A 19,303-nucleotide genomic window follows, 5' to 3' on the forward strand; every position below is an offset into this window, starting at 1 on the left:
TATTAAAACAAAGTCTCGGGCTTAGACAGGGGCTTGAAAAGGAGTGTGGATATGTGGTTCTCTTTTGGATAAAAATTCCACATATCAATCCTGGTGTGTATCATATGAACATAACATTCTGCTTGAATGCTGCAATGTGACGAGTGGCGTTTTCTTGAATTTTGAAAGATTTATGAATTCTGACCTCCTCCCAGGCATTAAAAGCAAACGTATCACATTTGTAACGGAAGCTGCTCAGTGGCCTCTATTAGAGCCGAGCAAGCACAGCAAGACAGAATGAGGCCATTCATCTTCTAACAAAGAACATGGATCTAAGACGCCACGTGGACAGTGACCTAGCTGAAGATAAACATGTATTGAGACTGTACGTCTTCGGGTGGATCTCACAGTGGAGCTTTGACAAATGTGTCCAATGTTATTGAGGTGGGAGAGACTGTATGTACACTGAACAAATAGAAAAGACAAAATGATGTTCAACACTGACTAATTGAAACTGACTGCGGTTCTCATTACAACCATTATAACTGCGGCCCTTCATTGCGGCTATATAAATTATTAGCAATTATCAATCTCTAATTAACAGTTCCACTAATTAAACTCATGTCTTCATGCAGGACTTTAAATAACCTCAATTAGCTCTGACTAAATATTAGATTCAAGGAAGAAAACAAAGATAAAACTAAACGTTGACAGCATTTCAAAACACTAAGTGTTATGACTGAGTGTTATGAGCCGTGAGACGAGATGCCATTGAGTGCCACAGACAGCACATTGTGAGCTGGAACATGCAGCACTCTGACAATGCATATCAAATAAGTCCTTTCCTGTGAAAATATGTCAAATCACATTACATGAATGAACATATCATATCAAAAATACAGCAATTATACTGTATGGTGGGAAGTAAAAAAAAAAAAAAAAAAAAAGCAGTTTCATCAATAATTCTTTTTATATTTATTCTTTTCTAAAGTCCTTTCTTTCTACAACACTTGTGCATGGCAACATTAGTTTGGGTAAGGGTTTCGTTTAGCTGGGAGCATTTATTATTGGTCACACTGAAGACGGCTTATTAGCCGAAACGTATTCATGTCCATGATTGCATTAACTCAATAAAAAATTCAAATGTTATGAGTGCTGGTGGTGTTTCTCTTGTCTGATTTTCGCCTCTACCAAGTACCTTTTTGATGCTGTCAAATATATTTTCAGAGTTGTGAGCACTGCTATTTTTTTAGCATATATTACGCCTTAACAAAACACTGGCCAGGCTCACTGGGGATGTTGCAATTACATGGCCAGCCCCTCAGACCCATACACCAGGGAACCCCGGTATGGTTCGAATGAAAAGATAAGTTATGGCAAATACAATGTAGTCAAGCTATGATTAAGGTAAGGCATACACTTGGTAGGGTTAGTGATTGCAGCAGCAGTTTAAAAACAGGTGGACATTATTTGCTTGTCTGTAACAGGATGCTAAGTCCAATGTCCTGCATGGAATTTAGATGAGCTACAAGCCTATTAACTAATGTGTACTTTTTGACCAGTTAAATAAACATAACTTCCTTCAGCAAAGCAAAGAGTCGAATGTTGTCCATCATATTAGAAAACACTTTGAATACACATGGAATGAAAGAGCTGATGATAACCCTTATGCCCAAAGACAAAGACACCTGTGCCCTACGAGCTCTTGTATTAACTTCTATGAACACAGTTCGAGGCAGAAAGGACAAAATTTCCAACATACAAAACTCTAATCTTGATCTCGGCACCGAATCCCAACTCCAATCTCTAACCCTGACATACCATCCAATGATGGCATTCAATTCAGCAACCGTGACCTTAAAATTTACCAATCCTAATCCTTTTCCCAAACTAAACTTGAAAGTCCTGATACTAAAATATTCTAAACTTGACATAGATGTAACTATTATTTTAGTGTTAATACTGACACCAAATCATTATCTAAACTGGTGCCTAAGAAAGTGAAGACAAACCAAAATCACAAAAGCACAGAGTACATGATAGTTTAACAGTATTACTTCAAAAGCATGCATTGAATCTGTGTAAGCCACACAAGAACGCTTGTTTGTTAATATTACCTGAGAGCTTCGACATTCCCACTCTTGTGCACACAGGTCACTTCTCTGGTCTGGTAGCCGACCTGCAGGTCCCAGAACTTTCCTCCCAGGCGGTTCTGTCTGTTCCTGTTCCTCTTCTTCTTGATGAGTTCTCTGGTCTCAGGATCCTTAACCTTACCCCTCTCCCTTAACCTGTCCCGGACTTTGTCTCTCATTTTCTCTTTCTTCTCTTTGTTTTTAGCCTTTTTCTGTCGTTTGGGCCTGTCTGCTTGTCGGGACGGCCTGTCTGGTCTCCTGTTAGCCCTACCCAGTTTTCTGTTGGGTCTGGAGGATTTGTGTCCATCTCTGGAAAGTTTATCACCCTCTTTGGACTTTTTCTCTCCTTCTTTGTGCTCTTTGTCACCATCTCTGCTCTGTTTGTCCCTTACTTTTGACTGTTTGCCACCTTCACTGGACAGTTTGATACCCTCTCCGGATTGTTTGTCACCCCCTTTGGACATTTTCTCACCCTCTCTGGACTGTTTGTCACCCTCTTTGGGGAGTTTATCATTGTCCTTGAAAGGTTTGTCACTCTCTCTGGGTGGTTTATCAGCTTGTCTGGCTTGTCTTGGCATCGGGACAGAGCACAGCCCCCAGGGTCCCACCCTGAGGCTATAGAGGCTCTCCTCGCCGTCACAGGGACCTGGCTGACATGTCTGAAACTCAGTCAAGTTTGGACAGGCAGCACCACCAAACAATGGGGGAGCCAGAACAAAGCGGATCCGGTTCTGTAAGCCCATCCCACAGGTTTTAGAACAGTGAGTCCATGGGCTAAACTCAGACACCACACAGTCCCGTGGACAGGGAATAAGACAGGCCTGCTCTAGGCGTGGTTTGGGCTCAAAGTATTCGCAGATTGCATCCTCTGCGGGCTCGCCATTTGCCTTCTGGACACAGCCCACCTCACGGGTCTGGATGCCCTCCTCTCCCCGGGTACACACAGCGGGGCGCTGCACCCCGGCACTGCGCATCGACACTGGGACACACTGGTTCCAGGCACCTAGCTGCCAGTCATACAGATCTTTGTGCCAGTCACACACTCTGAAGCAGCTCTGCTGGTTGTCCGGCCGCTCTGTCTGGTCACAGTTGGTGTGCAGGGTGGTCCAGCCTTCAGAGTGGGCGCACCATACAGCCCTGCTTTGGCTGCCGCCCGGCCCACACTCACTGCCCATACAACGACCCCATGGACCTGTAAAGAGTAAGACAACAGAGAGGTAAAGGAAAGCTCAAAGTTATCTTGCTTATAAAAGAGCAATCGTACAATCCGCTTACAAACCATCAGGTTAGATATAGCTATTCAGATGAAAACACAAAGGTGAACTGTAAAGTTATTATGCAAACTGTCCAGCTGGAACCATCTCAATTTCAGACTAATTTAATGGTTCATCTTCTACCCACAGTGAATATCAGAGTTGTGCATGCACAATGCCCCTGCACTGTATGGGAGTATATCCATTTTAGATTTACCTCCAAATAGTATGGTTTAAATTAAGTTATTGTCAACAAGGAGTCCTTGAGGGAGATCCAAGTAGTCCCCAGAAAAATGGAGAATAGCGTATTTTCACAACTGCAGAAGTGAGCACAATGTATTTTAGAATCATATGATTGACTATTCTGATCATAAGTTTCACTTCTTCCATGGTTATCTCCTCAATTGTTATCGAAAATTATAGACTTCTGGTCTTTATCATATTTAACAACCAAAATCTTTTCAGATGAAGGTCTCCATAACCTAACCTTGCTACTGAAAAGGTAAAGCACCAGTGGTTTATACAATCTAGATAAACCTTTGGCTTGTTACAACCTGTCTCATAATCTAACAACAAAAAAGACCAAGTATCCCAAGGAAAATGGATAGTATTTATAGTGCTGAAGTGCTTCTAAGGACAACACTATTGCCTTTCCACATCGCGTAAGTGCTTCCAAGTGCCAATACTGTGATTGCCCCTCCACTGGATTTATGAGAATGCAATTATAGTTCTAAGTAAACATCCACTCTCAGCACAAAACCTGTTAGGAGCGCAGCAGTGCCAGAGACTAAAGACTCAATCGATTACAACCTAAAAATTAACTGATATGAGAAATGGAGTGGCCCTGCATATCATTAGCCTTGTCTGGTGTTACAATGCTGGGAACCTTTGTAAGTCCAGACTGAAAATATCTGTTTTATGATTGCTGTACTAAGACCGCAAAATAAGAAAACATAGTTGTTTGCTTATATCAAGATCAAACAGTAATTATCTCATGCTCACAAAGAAAACTTCAAGAAAAGGAATCCATTGGCAACATTTACGTCCCATAGTATGAAGCCTACCTACGGTAAACAATAAAAATACAAACTTCGAGAAGAAATCCAGGGAAAAGGTTTAACATCCTTGTCCACACTGAAATGTTTAAAAAAAATGTTGAGGACTTAGCTCAAACAATAATACAGTAAGACATCATAGCAATGAGCTCAAAATAATATTCAGCACAATTAAACTCAACTTGACAGGTTAAAAACTGAGCAACAAAGAAATTCAAAATAATCCCCTAAATTGTCAACAAATAGCTATTTTTTTTACTATGACCTCTTGGTGAAAACAAATTGTTGCTGCACTGGTTTAACCATACAAAGCCTCTTCATGATGCCTGCTGTATGTGAGGGAAACCCTGGCTGATCAAAGGCATTTTAATCAAAGAGCACAAGTGGGTCATCTCTTCCCATCAGCAGCAACCAGGCCCTGCAGTGAAAACACCACGGGACCTGGTGGACCGACTCCAGGCACGGCTTGAAACACTTTTTTCTTTGGTCTTGCACTGGTGAATGTTAATTTTAATATGCAGGTCCATCTCTCACTGGACCATTGAAGAGAATCATGTGCACAGCTCAAACTTTACGTATGGGGTATTTCAAGCCCTAAAACCTGATTCCTAAATTACAGTTTGTGCCATCACTGAATATCTCTGGATTTGATTTTTTTTTCAATTAGCTAAAAAAAGTGCAAAATAGGCAACAATTCAATATTTAAACTGCTCTTTTATCCACTTATAGTACACTTACAGTATATAAATTTGAGTTGAAGTACCAAATGCTGGTACACATCTGCTTGACTTTTTTATTACATATTACATCAGAGAGAAAAGTTTTACAGTTGTAAATCATCTTGTGGGAACCTTGAATGCCTGTACCCAATTGTCATGACATTTGAGCATCAGTTGAAATTACACACCAAACCAAAAATATCAACCTGCTAGCTGTGCGAAGGAAAAAGTTGGGACACATCCTCTGGGAACCATGAATGTCTGTTACATTTTTTTGGGGCAATACAATCAATAAATGTAGAGAGTCATTGAATACGGGCAAACTTTGACTAGCGGATGGAGCTGAATAGCAATGACGGGGATGACCAAAGTCATCAGGGTTCCTCCTTTGGTAACCTTCAATATCTGCACTAAATTTAACATCAATCTGTCTAACAGTTGTTGAGGCATTTCACTCAAAACCTAAAGAGAGTTGAGCAACAGTTAACATTACACTCTGAACCAAAAATGTTAACCTACTAGCTGCGCTCAGGAAAATCCCAGTATCACTGAAGTCGATATGATACATCGTCTGGGAACCATAAATGTCTATTAAAATGTTTGTATCAATAAAATAAGGGAAGGTTGAGACATTTCATTAAATAAGGGCAAACTTTGACTAGCTGGTGGCGCTGGATAGCAATGTGGGGGATGACCAAAGTCATTAGGGATGACCAGAGTCATTAAGGTTCCCTCCTTTGGGAACGTTTAACATCTGCACCGAATTCCACGTCTGTCTGTCCAATAGTTGTCGAGGTATTTCACTCAAAACCAAAAATGTCAACCTCATGGTGGCACTAGACAAATGGTCAAGCAATCACCAAAGACAGAAGACTCTAGCCCCTGGCGATCTTGAATGTCTGCACAACAGATCATGGCAATCGACTGAAAGAATCCATCAATGTGATGAACTGATCAAACCAGCAGACCACTGCGGAAATTATTTAAAAATACTGTCATCAAAACCGACTGTAATTAGAATTCCTGTCAAATTTGCCAAATCGCCTGCAAAAAACCTCCAATAGCCATTTAAAAAAAAGAAAAGAAAATGAGCTGTAACTGTCTATCACCAGACAATATAGTTATTCAGTGCGCTCAGAGTCTAAAGCCAGAGGTTGTATTAAACAGTGCTTTATGGTATCACTCAATAAAGCTGGGATACAGCAATGAAAATGTCAACGGAAGAACCAGCAGGCTGAATTAGCTTACAGCTGCAGGCAGAGGGTCGGGATCAATACAAATCAATAGAGGTAGCAAGAAACTGCCCCAGACACAAGAGACAGCTGCAGTCACAGATCTGGCATCTCTCACTGGCTGCCATTATCCTCTCTGGCTGGAAATGAGGAAATACACCACAGGAAGAATAGGATTTCTGAGGCACACCGCTCATTTGGTGTAACATTTAATGTAGCATATACCGCGTCAGTGATGAGATGGAGAGCTAAGTGATGAAAAGCAATGGTAAATTGATTTTGTAATTAACAATATCAGCAAAAAGCTACATGCTGCAAGGCTAAGTAGACATCTGGGCCGGTGTATTCATCCACAGCCAGCACTCTAAAGACGCCAGCATGTTTAATACCCATAAAGTATTACCTCCCTGGCAGGCAGTATTGTCTCAGCTTCGTGCAGGTGTTCAACATAATTTATGTACATGCCACTGAATGACACGGTTATCTCCAGGCCGATGGTGAGCGTAACAGCTAAATGAGAATGGTTGTCCTCATGCTGGCCTACATCGCCTATCACCCACTGAGAAGAGCCAGGAGGCATGGAGGGCACTATGCCAACAAGGCTAAAACTCCAGGGGAGATGTCACACATCTAATCACACCCGCCTCCATCCTTAAACTACAAACACCCGTCAGTAATGCCACTGTCATAATGACCAGATCTACCAGTTTTCCTAATCATGAGGAGCTAGGTTTCCCCTCACTGCAAACAAAGCAGAACATAGCCGGTTTTTAAATAGTTTTCTTTCTACGACAACTCACTGAGCAATTTCACACTAAAAAGACATTTAATAAATATCTATTATACATCTATCCTACATTAAAAAAAACATTTTAAAAATCCTAGATATTTGTGGTTTGCAGAATCAAACAACGCCAACATGACAGTTGGGTTCATTAGCAGTCAGCCAGGGTTTAAAAAGGCTTCAGGTTGACTTCAGTGTCACCCAAATATACTCGCATACTGACCCCCTGACTTTCACACTAAAAAAAGTCCTCTTTCTAGGTTTTAATGTTATTTGAGTTACTTGCTGAGCAGGAAGACAAATCAATAGAGTAGAAAAAGATTGATCTTTGAAGGAAGCAAATTGTGTCTTTACAGCTTCAGCGCACTTTAATATCCACAATTCAGTCCATTTAATAGCCATCAGGCCACAGGGGAGGAGAAAAAAAGCCTTTTTTCCTGATGTTTCTCAACAGGTTCATCTTCTCTGTAGCTTGCCAGCCACAAAAAATTGAGATCTGTGTGAAATGATTTCACTCCCCAATAATGGGATTGCTCTTTTAGAATGCACCCTACCTTGCAACCCCCAGACCTCCGACCTAGTCTCCCTCCCGCTTTTCCCATGGTGCCAAACAGAAGATTGGCATTGGCATTTACGGGGATAATGGAAACCAGTGTGAGATGTGCAACCCACCAGTGGCTTTTGGACGGAAAGGCGAGATAAATGAGAGCAGCAGCACGCAGTCGATCTGTATTCATATGTTGAACACATGTCTATGATAAAGAGACTTTGAAAAGGTCATGGATTTACCATAACTACTGGATGCCCGCATACAAAGCTAATATTTTCATAGCATAGTGAAATAAAGGATTCCTATTCCAGCTGTAAATCCATAATAGCATCCCTTGAGCAAAGATAATCAGGCAGAAAATTATTGAATAATTTCTTTTATGTTTGAATTTGTACTGGTTTTGGTTTCATTTACATACATTGTTTATATAATGGAGTCGTTGACCCATTGTGCTGCTTTTGGATTGCATATGTAAACAACATATGCTGTATATGAAACTGCATATGTTTTTTCCCTAAATGTAAAACTTTTAATCTTTTTTTTTATTTTCCACAATCATTATCAGAATGAAGGAATAAAAAAGCTTTCGGCCATACCATATGGTCCTCTGTCGACAGAGTTTGCTCAGGTGTCAGGCATAAAGCGTCAATATACATTGTCATTGGACATTGGAGTCATTGCAAATCAGGTCTGAACCACAATTCCAATGCAAATTTTGTGTGCTTAAATTTAAGGCAAACAATAAGAAGCAAAAGTTCTCTGCTCAGACCAACGGTCGCCTACAGCACACTACATACTGTATCTGACTATTTGCTTGGTTTGTGAAGATATCTCTCACACATAAATTAAAATAAGTTGCCTAACTGCCCTAGGGCCTGCATTGGTACCCATGTTCAGCAAACAATATCTGGCAATGTGAGGTCCGGAGCACAATCGACAAACTCCAGGGGGACAAACACACTATATATATCGGGAATGGCAGCTGAAAACTGATGTAGAATATGAGAATGTGGACAGGTCATATAATGGGATGAAGGCTGATGTAAATGTGGCTAGAATAATAAATGTCCTGAGGTCAGGGTAGTGTTATAAGACCTTTAAAACCATTTTTGGAAAAAGGTTGAAAGGGAAGCTTGCCTAGGGCACCAAGTGTGATAGCACTGTTCAGGTGAAGAAAAAATTAATATTAACACTTTGACACTTAAAATTACCAAGAAATTAGTAAAAAGCACAGAAAATCCCTCCAAAAAGAAAAGAACACATACAAAAATAAATTTAAAAAAAAACACAACAACAAAGAAATGGCCTTTTAATACCTAGGAAGTTTCCCTTTTTTTTTTCAATCATTTTGATTTCCTAAATCTACTGATTTCGTGCACTTTGTGGAACATTTCTCATGTGGAACATTATGTAGTTGCATCAGCATTGCTACGTGTAGTGTCTACAAATACCTCCAAACACTGACAGTTAACATGACACATTTGCCACATTCGCACAGGTATGCTGTTTTCTTTGCTGAATACTACATTTCCAAATTGGAGCACTGTACCATCTCAAGGCCCCATATTCTTCAGCGGATTCCTCACACAGACTTAAGCAACCTAATGACCCTAATGGCCCTAAATCGTCTTAGCCAGGCCGCGGTGCCTCTCTGTGCGCATTACACAGTCCTGGCAGCTTTCACAACATTAGAATTACCAAGCCTTACAGGCTCAAGGGAAAGCAATATGACACTGATATCACTGCAGACCTAACTCACTTATCATCTCTCTTCAGCCTCTCTGTCTCTGTTATTCTTCATCGTCCTTTCTGCCACTCTCGTGCTTTCAGTATGATTTTGTGCAGCTGTATCTTTCTTGCGCTCTCATTTTGCTGATTTCATCATCGTTCCTTCTTTTCCTCTTCATTCCACCATGAACAATTTATAAGATTTTGATGAAACAAGGAGAGATGATGCATCTCAGTGTCTGACAGGGTTACTTTGACAAGAGGTGCTAAATTATTTTGTTATTCATTGATTGATCACATCTAGTTCACACAAAACCTGGAAGAATGATGCTTCACACCAGGTTAAGAAGTTTAGTATAGCTAAAGTGAAACTACAACTTCAAACAAACAGTTATTAAGTATTTGGTATTGCACATGCTGCTAAGCTTGTAAAACATAATTGAAGCTGACAGGGTTTTTTTTTTGTTGCTAGTTTACAAATTTGCTATTATGCCATGATTAAAAATATACACGGATATTTTTAAAAACGCATTTCTTCCTCCTACAGTTTACTCCTCCTCCTCCCACCCACACCAATGGCATTAAAAAAAAAAATTTCTGTCCACATCAAAACACAACAAAGGCTGTCAAGCGATGTCAAGTGAACACATCAAAGCAACAGGTGCCTATATAACCTCTACTGTATGGCCACGTTGGCCAACCAGAAGCCTGAAGTCATTACCAGAAAAGGCACAGCAACTTTATACAACACTGTCTCTAGCTTTTGTTTGATATCTAGTATCGGTAAAAAAATGTTGTTGTGCATTTGCAATCTGTTGTTATCGTTGTTAGCTTGTTTACTAAATTACATGAATGTGATTGTCTTAATTTAATCTGTAAAACTTTATACAGAAAATCAAGATGAATCATTGAATATTCGTATTTTAAGGCCAAATCTCGTCTGACTGACATAATTCTGAGTCAGGTACAGCCTTATCATCAACGTGTACAAACTGAGATTGATCTTCTAAATATGACCGAAACAACTTCTTTATGGTGCTGTTGTAGATGCTCATTTATCTTCACTGAAATTACATTGGGTCACCGAAGTAGTGGAAAAGTAACTAGCCTGACAGCGGCATACAGGAAAAGGGGCTCTCTGCAGAAGTCCTTATGCTACTTCCAGACTTGACAATTTCGGCTAAAAAAGTACAGTGTGGGTATAAAATACTGATCTGACTGATGGTCTGTAAGGCAGCAGCTTCTAAATTAAAATCAGCCTTGGGTAGTATAGAAGACAGAAATACAAACATTTGCTTGCAAAATATGCCTTCCATTCAGCCCCGCCCTCTACCAGATCATGACGATATTGCACAAATTTGTTCATCAATCAGAAGAGTAGGAAAGCAAGATATTTAACCTTTTTTACTGTTTCGTGGTCACAGAGGACGACAAAGCTGAAAAATAAAATACCCAAAAGCCCAAATGGAAACAAAATCCTGTTTCAAATATATCCGCATTATTGTTCAGTTTGCCTCCCTTGTGGGGAACAGCGTTTCATGTCATCATATTCCACTGTCTGCTGCCATCTTAACCACCTTCCCTGTCTGTTTCGGGGTGAACTGCTTTCAGATTAGCTGTATTTCAACTCTGGCAGAGAGCCTCTGGTCTTTGATCTGCAGACGCCATGATCAAAAGAAGACCTTGTGCGGAAATGACAGGAAAGTGGTCTGTTTTGTCCTGGGGTCACCAAAGGCCCCCTGCCAGCTTGATGGAAGGTATAGCATGAAAACAGATGCATATATGGGATTCCCGAGTATCGGCCTTTGAAACAACATGACTGGATTTAGTCAATTTGTAAGATGCGGACTTTACATTGTGAAGGTTTCATGAAGCATTACAGTTTATAAACAAAAGCAGCTAATCCGAACTGTATGATTAATCCAAAGACTATACGTGGTGTTTAGTTTGTAACCCGAGAGCCTTGTGAGAATAATGACATTGCTACAATTTGCTGGGTATATTAGATAAAGGTATGGAGAGGCACCAGAGGCTCAAAAGAACCAGCGTTCATGCATCTTTCATAAGGCCTGTCAGAATAGCGAAGCCATCCCTTTCAGGGAGGGACATTACACGGCTCATTTGGGGTGTCGTGCTGCTACATGGAAAACAGCTTCACTACAGCAGTACAGAGCACACTGCTGCTTGTTAAATGCAGTGTTTGGCTCTGGATATTCCAACTCAGACCTGAAGCAAAACATGAGCAGATGGTACTGACTTGTAAGTTTTTTTTTTGTATTATTATCATTTGCCCAGGTCAGAATTTGAAGAGGGGCATTTTTATGACCAGCAGCTGCCTGTGTTTATATTTTTGAAATTCTTATAGACAAAGAATGATGTTCAGCTGTGGGGATAATTATGTTTCCAAACACTGAAGCAGGAAGCAGGACTATATAGTAGAAACACAGAGAGAAGAAAGACAATTTCAAGCTGTGTAAAAATCTAGTATGTATGCAATCAAGAGGGAAAAGCTGTCTTGGCATGAACTCTGGTGTAATTAGTGGGAACTCCTGCTGCTGCAGAGCTCCATAGAATTGGAGCAATTGTCCAACACTGATGAACAAAAGATTTGCAGGCAGTTTCTGTAAATGTAAGTAAAGGGCAAATCATTCTGCTGCTATCAAACAGAACAGAAATACAGAATGCAGAAATACCACTGTTAGAGTCACTGTTAGAGATAACACTCAATGCCTGATGAATATACTTCACTACAAGTATACCACTGATATGTAACCTCTTGTTTTCCTGAGAAATATAGTCATTTTAAATAACTGGCTTAGAATAAAAATTTGAAATGACAGGAAAAAAGTGTTACATGCTGTCATATGGAAAGACTTTCAGATCTCTTGAAAGAAGCTCTAAGACCAAAACAGGACAACTGATAACATTAGTATCAAGCAGATGTCTCACTGAAACAGAAGCTTATTGTGAATGGGAATTTTCTAATCTGTCTGAGAGTTCTGAATGGAGTAAACCACCAGATTAAAAGTTAAATAAATAATCTCAAACACTTTGAGAGAGAGATTATAGTACCACAGAAAGCCATGTTGCCCTTTCTCTAATGTGATGAAAAACAACTACTAACCTCACTTAATGTGTTTTTGAGATCTAATGGAAGAGGTCCTTAAATTTGAGTTATTTAAGCTGCATTCACACTACAACCAACACAGCAACAGTATGCCAAGCTATCGCAGAGTTGCTGTTGAAGTGTGGCTACTCTGCTACTTTCCACAAATCACTAGCCTCATCTAAAATTTGAGTTTGGTCATAAAGAAGTCTTTGCTTACGATCATTGTCTGAGCTCCTTTGCATCCCTGTGTGCACTGAAATTTACAAAAAGCTAGCAAAGTCTCAGTTAACTAAGCTGAATAACACAGAACAATAACACAGCTATCAACAAACCATATGATTGCCTGACACAAAAAAGTTGAGAGAAGCTCAGCTTTTGTTTGTAGTGTGTCACACCCGTCAGCAGCGTCAAGGGTTGGACATTAGTTTGTAGAGTAATACCATTGGCTTCCAGTGAAAATGAATTGGATCCTGTTGCCGTGTCGCTCGTAGTGTGAACACAGCATTATAGAAGCCCTGGGAGGCAAAAAAAATGCAAGCAATGTTGGTCAAACTTAAGTTTATTTCCTATGTAGGAGATAAACTTTTCAATTTGTCTTTCAGGGCTTACATAGTTTTTCTGCTCAGAGTTGAATGTTTTCAACTTTGGGCCCTGAAAAATGTCAAGAATGCTTGCCGGATAAACACAAAGTAGGTTAAGTGCAAAGCAGATGCAATTTGCATAAAGTTCTCAAAAAAGACAACAACAAAAAAACACTGCGATCAGATAGTTCCGATTTTATGAGTGGGTGTTTTTGTGCAAGTGTAGGTGATTTGTTTGAATTGACCTTTTAAAGACAAGTTACCAAGCTTTGTCCTTTTTTAAATGAGCTTTAAGGCAATCTCAGACTGAAAAGTTTCAATGAATTTCACCAGCAACACTGTAGCCATCATATGATTGAGCTGGAGATTTGTTTAAAATGAGTTGTTAACACAGCTGATATAATTTCTGGCTAACCTAGAAGACGAGCCGAGGGCAGCATGTTTGCCAACTCACTGTGACTCATCGGCCTGCTACCTATACCGTCAACAAAAAGCATAACACTTCAGAGGTGGGGCGCACACATATACAGACACATGAAAGTCTATTTCAAGCTACAGCACTACTCGAGCAGAAAACAGATGCTAGTTATCTGACTGAATATGCCAGAGTGACTGGAGAGACATGAGAGCACATTTATCTCAAGCGTTTTCAAAAGGCTTAATTACACACTGCTGCCCACTCACAACACTCATAGCCACAGAAGAAAACACACATATACCACTGTTATGATTACTAATTGATATTCATAAAGAAAGCAATCACATAAACCACCACATCACAGCAGAGTTAAATACTGGTTTGTTTTACAGAGATGGTGTGGTCCACAGAGGGAAAGGCTGTCTCTGCCATGCTAACCATGCGGCTGCTCCTGCTACATTAGCATTCCTGAAACACAAACAAGCTGGAAACAGGCGCCAAACACCTGCCCTGCTCTCTGCTACTAAATGTTTCAGCCAATATTGATCTACATGAGATATTTCTGAACTTGTTCTGCTGCCAGTCAATATTATAAATACCAACAAACATGGTCTCAGGTTACAAGAAGCTATGCAGACTACTCTATACAGGAGTTGATACATTGTGCAAGGACAGTGAAGCCTTTATAACTATCACCTTATAATTATCAAGCTTTTGGTGGTGTTTATGATTTCCAGTTCATATATGTGTTTATTCAACCAATTATAATCCCTAGGTTGTCAAATACTGATGCTATGTCATGCTCTTGGGCGTGTGATCTAGATGCTAAAGGCACCCAGTAGTGTTTATATGACACACTGGGCTTCAAACTAATTGCTCTGTAAATGCAGTTGTTGCAATACTTGATGAGTTCAGAGTCCAACTGTGTGACCATTTGCTGGAAATCAATTCCCTTGGTTACGCGAGGTTGGTATAGTAACATTCTGCAGATCACGCCACCACAAGGTAAAAATGTCAAGTGGTTCAGATTAGATAAAGCAAAACCGCAGCAAACACATTTCCTTGGTGATAAGTACATGTAATAATATCCTATTTGAGGCCCCAACTATTGCTCTAACCCTTCTCTGCAGGCCCGCTCGCCATTAACACACCAACTGACTATGCCCGCTGTGACAGCTTGAGCTCCACTGAAAACAATTTCTCCCTGTTTGTTTTCCCTAATGGTAGCAACTGGCCACCCACCTCCCATCCTACCCCTTCTCCTTCCCCTACAACCCCACCCTAAAAACTGCTAGCTCCGAGATGTCAAGAATTTCTCTTTTGTTCTTTATTTTGGCAGGCGTCAAGTGTGCGTCTGCAGGGGACAGGGACTTTTTGTTATAACAGTAAGCACAGGCACTGTGACCAAGAGATATCCTGCCCATAAAAAGCACCCATTCTTCTGAAATTAAATTAACCTGCACCTGCCTTTTTAACCAGCTGTTGCAGAAATAAATGACGTGAAGCAGCACTAAAGGACTGTGAAATATTAATTAATCCACATGCTGTGTATCTTAAAATGAATAACAGCTGCTGATAAAAATGCCCTCAAGGTGAATTTAGGCTGTTGTTTCGGTATATTTGGACAGAAAAAGGGAAGAATACAGTTTTCTGGTGCCATGTTGATGGATGATCTCTGAGCAATGGGGGAAATATGAAGAACCACCATGCTTTGAGTGGCCGCCGACCTTATCAAGCTACCTGAGGGCCCGGCTGTGCTGAGGTTGATCTGAAAAGGCTTTTCAGTGAGAAATGGCAGCCCCAAGGGAGGAAAAGGAGGAGGAGAAGACACATAGTGACTTGGTGGAGAGGAAAAGGACGAATGGCATCAGAGAGGAGATAGTAGGGTGACTCTTTCGCGAAATGTGCCCTTTAGATGAAAAGGCATTAGTCAGCCAGGACCAGGGAGTGGAGAGGCTAACATGATTGGATTTGGCTGGGGAAACATGGCAAAGTACACTCCCTGAGGACGAGGGAGAAAGGATTGGGGGTGGTGAAAGAAAAACGATTGACAGAAGAAGAGAGTTTGAGCCAGGGGGTGTTTATGTGGTTGGTGGCTGAGGCTGTAGACACCAGCTTTGCAGGCAGGACTGGCACTAATCCACTCATCCTGATCTGATTACGAGACTCAACACAGGAAATGCCAACTGTGGCTTCAGTCCATGCGCTGCTCTACCCGCTTTCCCACCCGTCATTTTAACATAATCATACAAATTGCGTGCAAAAAGCTCTTCCAACAATGTGCTACTGCAACACAGCTCAAAATAAAAGGGGGTCAAATATAATCAAACCCCAGTGCAAGGGTGTTGTGAGGCGATTTTGGTCCATAGGGGCAAAGTCTCCATTGAAAGTCATGTGATTTATCAAATTTTAAAAGAATTCCCACACGTTAATGAACTAAATTTCCCTTCCATGACTTTTCATGGACAAATACTAAAGCTTCCATTTGTAAAAGCATCCACTTCACTGTGTCTGCGGCACTTGCAGGCTCAGTTATTGTACTTTTCTACACACATGCTGGAGTCTCACTTCCCATAACAAGTGCCATCATGCTACATCACACACACAACGTCATTTTGAACGATAAGGCTTGGCCGGTATTAGTCCTGGAAATTGAGAACCGTGCAAGATTTCCATAGAAATTTGCCTTACATGACATTGCACGTCTTTTGATGCGACTATTTGCAATGACGATGGTGAAGCCACATATTGTACAGCCCTAAGCTGACGTACATTAAAGCTACCTTATGTGAACACCTAATCTACAAAAAACAAATTCACCAGCATGCTACTTTAAGCAGAAGGTTATCTTTCAGAAGATTACTGTCAAAATTCATTTCATTACATAGAACAAAATTACATGACTTTTCCAGGCCTGTAAAACAAGGCTGTGAAATGACTTTTCCAGGTTTTTTCAGGACAGTTGGAACCCTGTTTGAAAACTTCAAATTAAATTCAATACCATTCAACACCATTTATTTTTACAATCTGTGGGTGGCATCCACAGTAAGATCATGCTAGAGCAGTTGGTTAAATTTACTGAAGGACCGTCGTCCATGGTCAGGATTCTGATACACTGCACAAGGGACAACATATTTCCTGCGCTGGCATGATGTATTCTCATAGAACAGTTTTTATGATATCCTACAAATCAGCACCACAGGAATGATGTCATGTCCTTAACAGTAACACAATTAATGTATACTTACAGAGGCTAGAGGTTAGGCAATAAAAGTTATTGTGGTTAGGTTTGGGAAAAGAAACTTTTCAAGGACATACCTTAAATTGACTCAAACGTAAAGTTTCTGCGACCCATCCACCACCAAAACCTGCCTCAGGACTGCTTCCTTGTTTACTCATGTCAGCGCATTGGTCACGTGATTTCAGCTTCTCAAAATATGTGGGATATATACGAATTTGGGTGCATTACTTTTCGTAAGGAAATGTGCTAACAATTTGTTAGAACAGCCTAGCAGGCACTAAAGTTGACATTGGAGATAAATCCTAAGGTGTGGATAAATATGTATAATATGAGGAGCTTGCCGGTTCACCCAAAAGACATTTTTTGGGGGGCCCAAAGTGCATGCAAATTACAAAGAAACCTGGAGAACTATTCTTGTGACAACAGCTTTTACTGGAATAAATGGGAAGGAACCTTATAGCACTACATCTGCTTGCACTCATAGACATGATGAAGAGAAGGGATTCAGCAAAAGACATCCTTGATGTAGCTTAAAAAGTTAACAGTGCTCTCATCTAAGTATTTGCTTAGATTTTGGAACACAATGACACAACAAAATCTGATGAAGGCAGAAACATGATTATAAGACAGGATAGAAACAAGCTGTTTATCCAATTTATTTGTAGGAAACACTGAAAATGAGCACGGAAATATCAGTAATAGCACAACTTCAATAAGTGCAGCTTGTCAAAATTGAATTTGGAAGTGGCTCTGTGAACTGTAATTAATGTCTACAACAAACAGTTCGGGTGATCATTTTACTGTTTGCCTTTTATCGCTCTTTCAAATGAGTTCCACATCCTTAAATTTTATTGATGTGGCTGTTTCCGAAATCTCCAGAATGCAAGGGATGTGCCCAGTGTTATTACTAATAAGAAATTATTGGAATTATCCTTTAAAATAAGTACTTGTCTGCTATTCAGAATATTCAGATTCATGTACTTGTTTTTACATTTTTAGTTTGGTATAACTAGGTGGCCAGCATACACAGTGACACCTACCATCATTGAGCAATCATAACAGAAAAGTCCACAAATGGCAGACTCTCAAACTGAAAATCCAAGAAGTTATTGCTCTGGACTCACAATTCTATTGACACAAAAACTCTGGGAAGAACAAAGGTATGGGGAAATGATCCTGTCACTCCTCTCCATACAGCTTGTTTTAGCATGCATTAACTATTTATGAGCTCAATAAATATAAATCACTGGAAGCCTAAAATCTAAAAATTTGCAAACCGTCAATCTGTGTATCGAACGTATCTCATGCAAATAAAGGTTCACATTACACATAATTACATGTATCTGTACGCCAGCACACCATCAGCCTTCTGTTGTGAGCAGCAACAACAACAACAGAAACATTTTGACTAAAAAAACATATATAACACAAGGGGGAAGACCAAATCAAATCAGCGAGCATGAGTGTGGGAGTACTTTTTTCTATAACCTTTGTCATGTCCATGACTATCTTTGTATGATGATCACCATAAATCAGTATTGGGGGTAAGAGGGATAAGGCATGAAGCAACTTTGTGAATTACTGAGATATGTTGTTTATGGAGAGAGTTTTAGATGTCACTAAGGTGGCTCTCTTTTAACCTGACTCTCGCCATGGTACCTTCAGCTGATAGGCTAACTTGGTTGGGACCAATTATTGTTCATGGATTCAGCTGAAATCAGCTAAAAAGCACCTTTCACTAAACAATTTCTTTGGAAATAGCTTCACTTTATAGTCAAAAATGAATCTATGATTGACAAAGATTCACAGTTGAGGAAATAGGTTAAAAATGCAAACTTGTTGAGCTTAAACATTACATAGAAATGCCACTGAATGAAGCTGTGTAATTATAGTACAGCAGAATGTATACATCATGCTGCTGCGGGAACTTACATGCATCCAGAAAAAAAAAAGTTAGAGCAGAAGTTTTAGAGTCGCAGAATATGCGATGACAACTTAAAAATATAGAGAGTGGTAAAATAAATATATTAACTTGTGAGTTTACACAATTAGTAACCTAACTTTCTGCCAGCACTCCTCTTTTGCCTTATTTGAAGCAACAGCACTGCTTTTTGCTAGAATATTTGTTTTTCATATTTTGGTGTAAGCAGGTTCATTTTCTGCAGTCGAAGAGTCAAATGACGCCCCAAAAGTCCCCTTTTATGGTAACATACATGAACTGTCAGGATGAAAGCCTTTTGTTAACAAGCAAGTTGAATATTAGTGTTGTTGTACTCGTTATCTCTAACTGAGGCGTTAGGCTTTGTTGGGCCAGCTGAGATAAAGAAAGCCTGGCTCTGTTAAACTTGCTTCATGGCACACCCTTTAGGTTATTAAAACATTAATACCAGCATTCAGTGAATGGAGGTCCATGCTACTCTGGTTTGAACCTAATAAAAGCTTAATAAAAGGTTCATATTGGGCAAAAATATTAGCATATTATGATATCAGTATTATTAAATCCAGTTTTTAATGTCCAAGAA

At 40.0% G+C, this 19,303-nt stretch overlaps 1 protein-coding gene across 2 annotated transcripts in view; it reads right to left on the bottom strand.

The window, feature by feature from the left end:
- The window catches only part of thsd7aa (thrombospondin, type I, domain containing 7Aa), a 139,350-nt gene that overhangs the window by 75,137 nt on the left and 44,910 nt on the right, over positions 1–19,303 (bottom strand). For both annotated transcript variants that reach the window (XM_088090555.1, XM_088090554.1), the window contains exon 2: positions 2,097–3,303. In XM_088090555.1, the coding sequence (XP_087946681.1) occupies positions 2,097–3,303 (1,207 nt within the window). The remainder of the gene's footprint in view (positions 1–2,096; positions 3,304–19,303) is intronic.

The sequence above is a fragment of the Plectropomus leopardus genome, chromosome 17, assembly GCF_026936395.1.
Source record: "Plectropomus leopardus strain MGB_pleo_1.0 chromosome 17, ASM2693639v1, whole genome shotgun sequence".
Classification (NCBI taxonomy): domain Eukaryota; kingdom Metazoa; phylum Chordata; class Actinopteri; order Perciformes; family Serranidae; genus Plectropomus; species Plectropomus leopardus.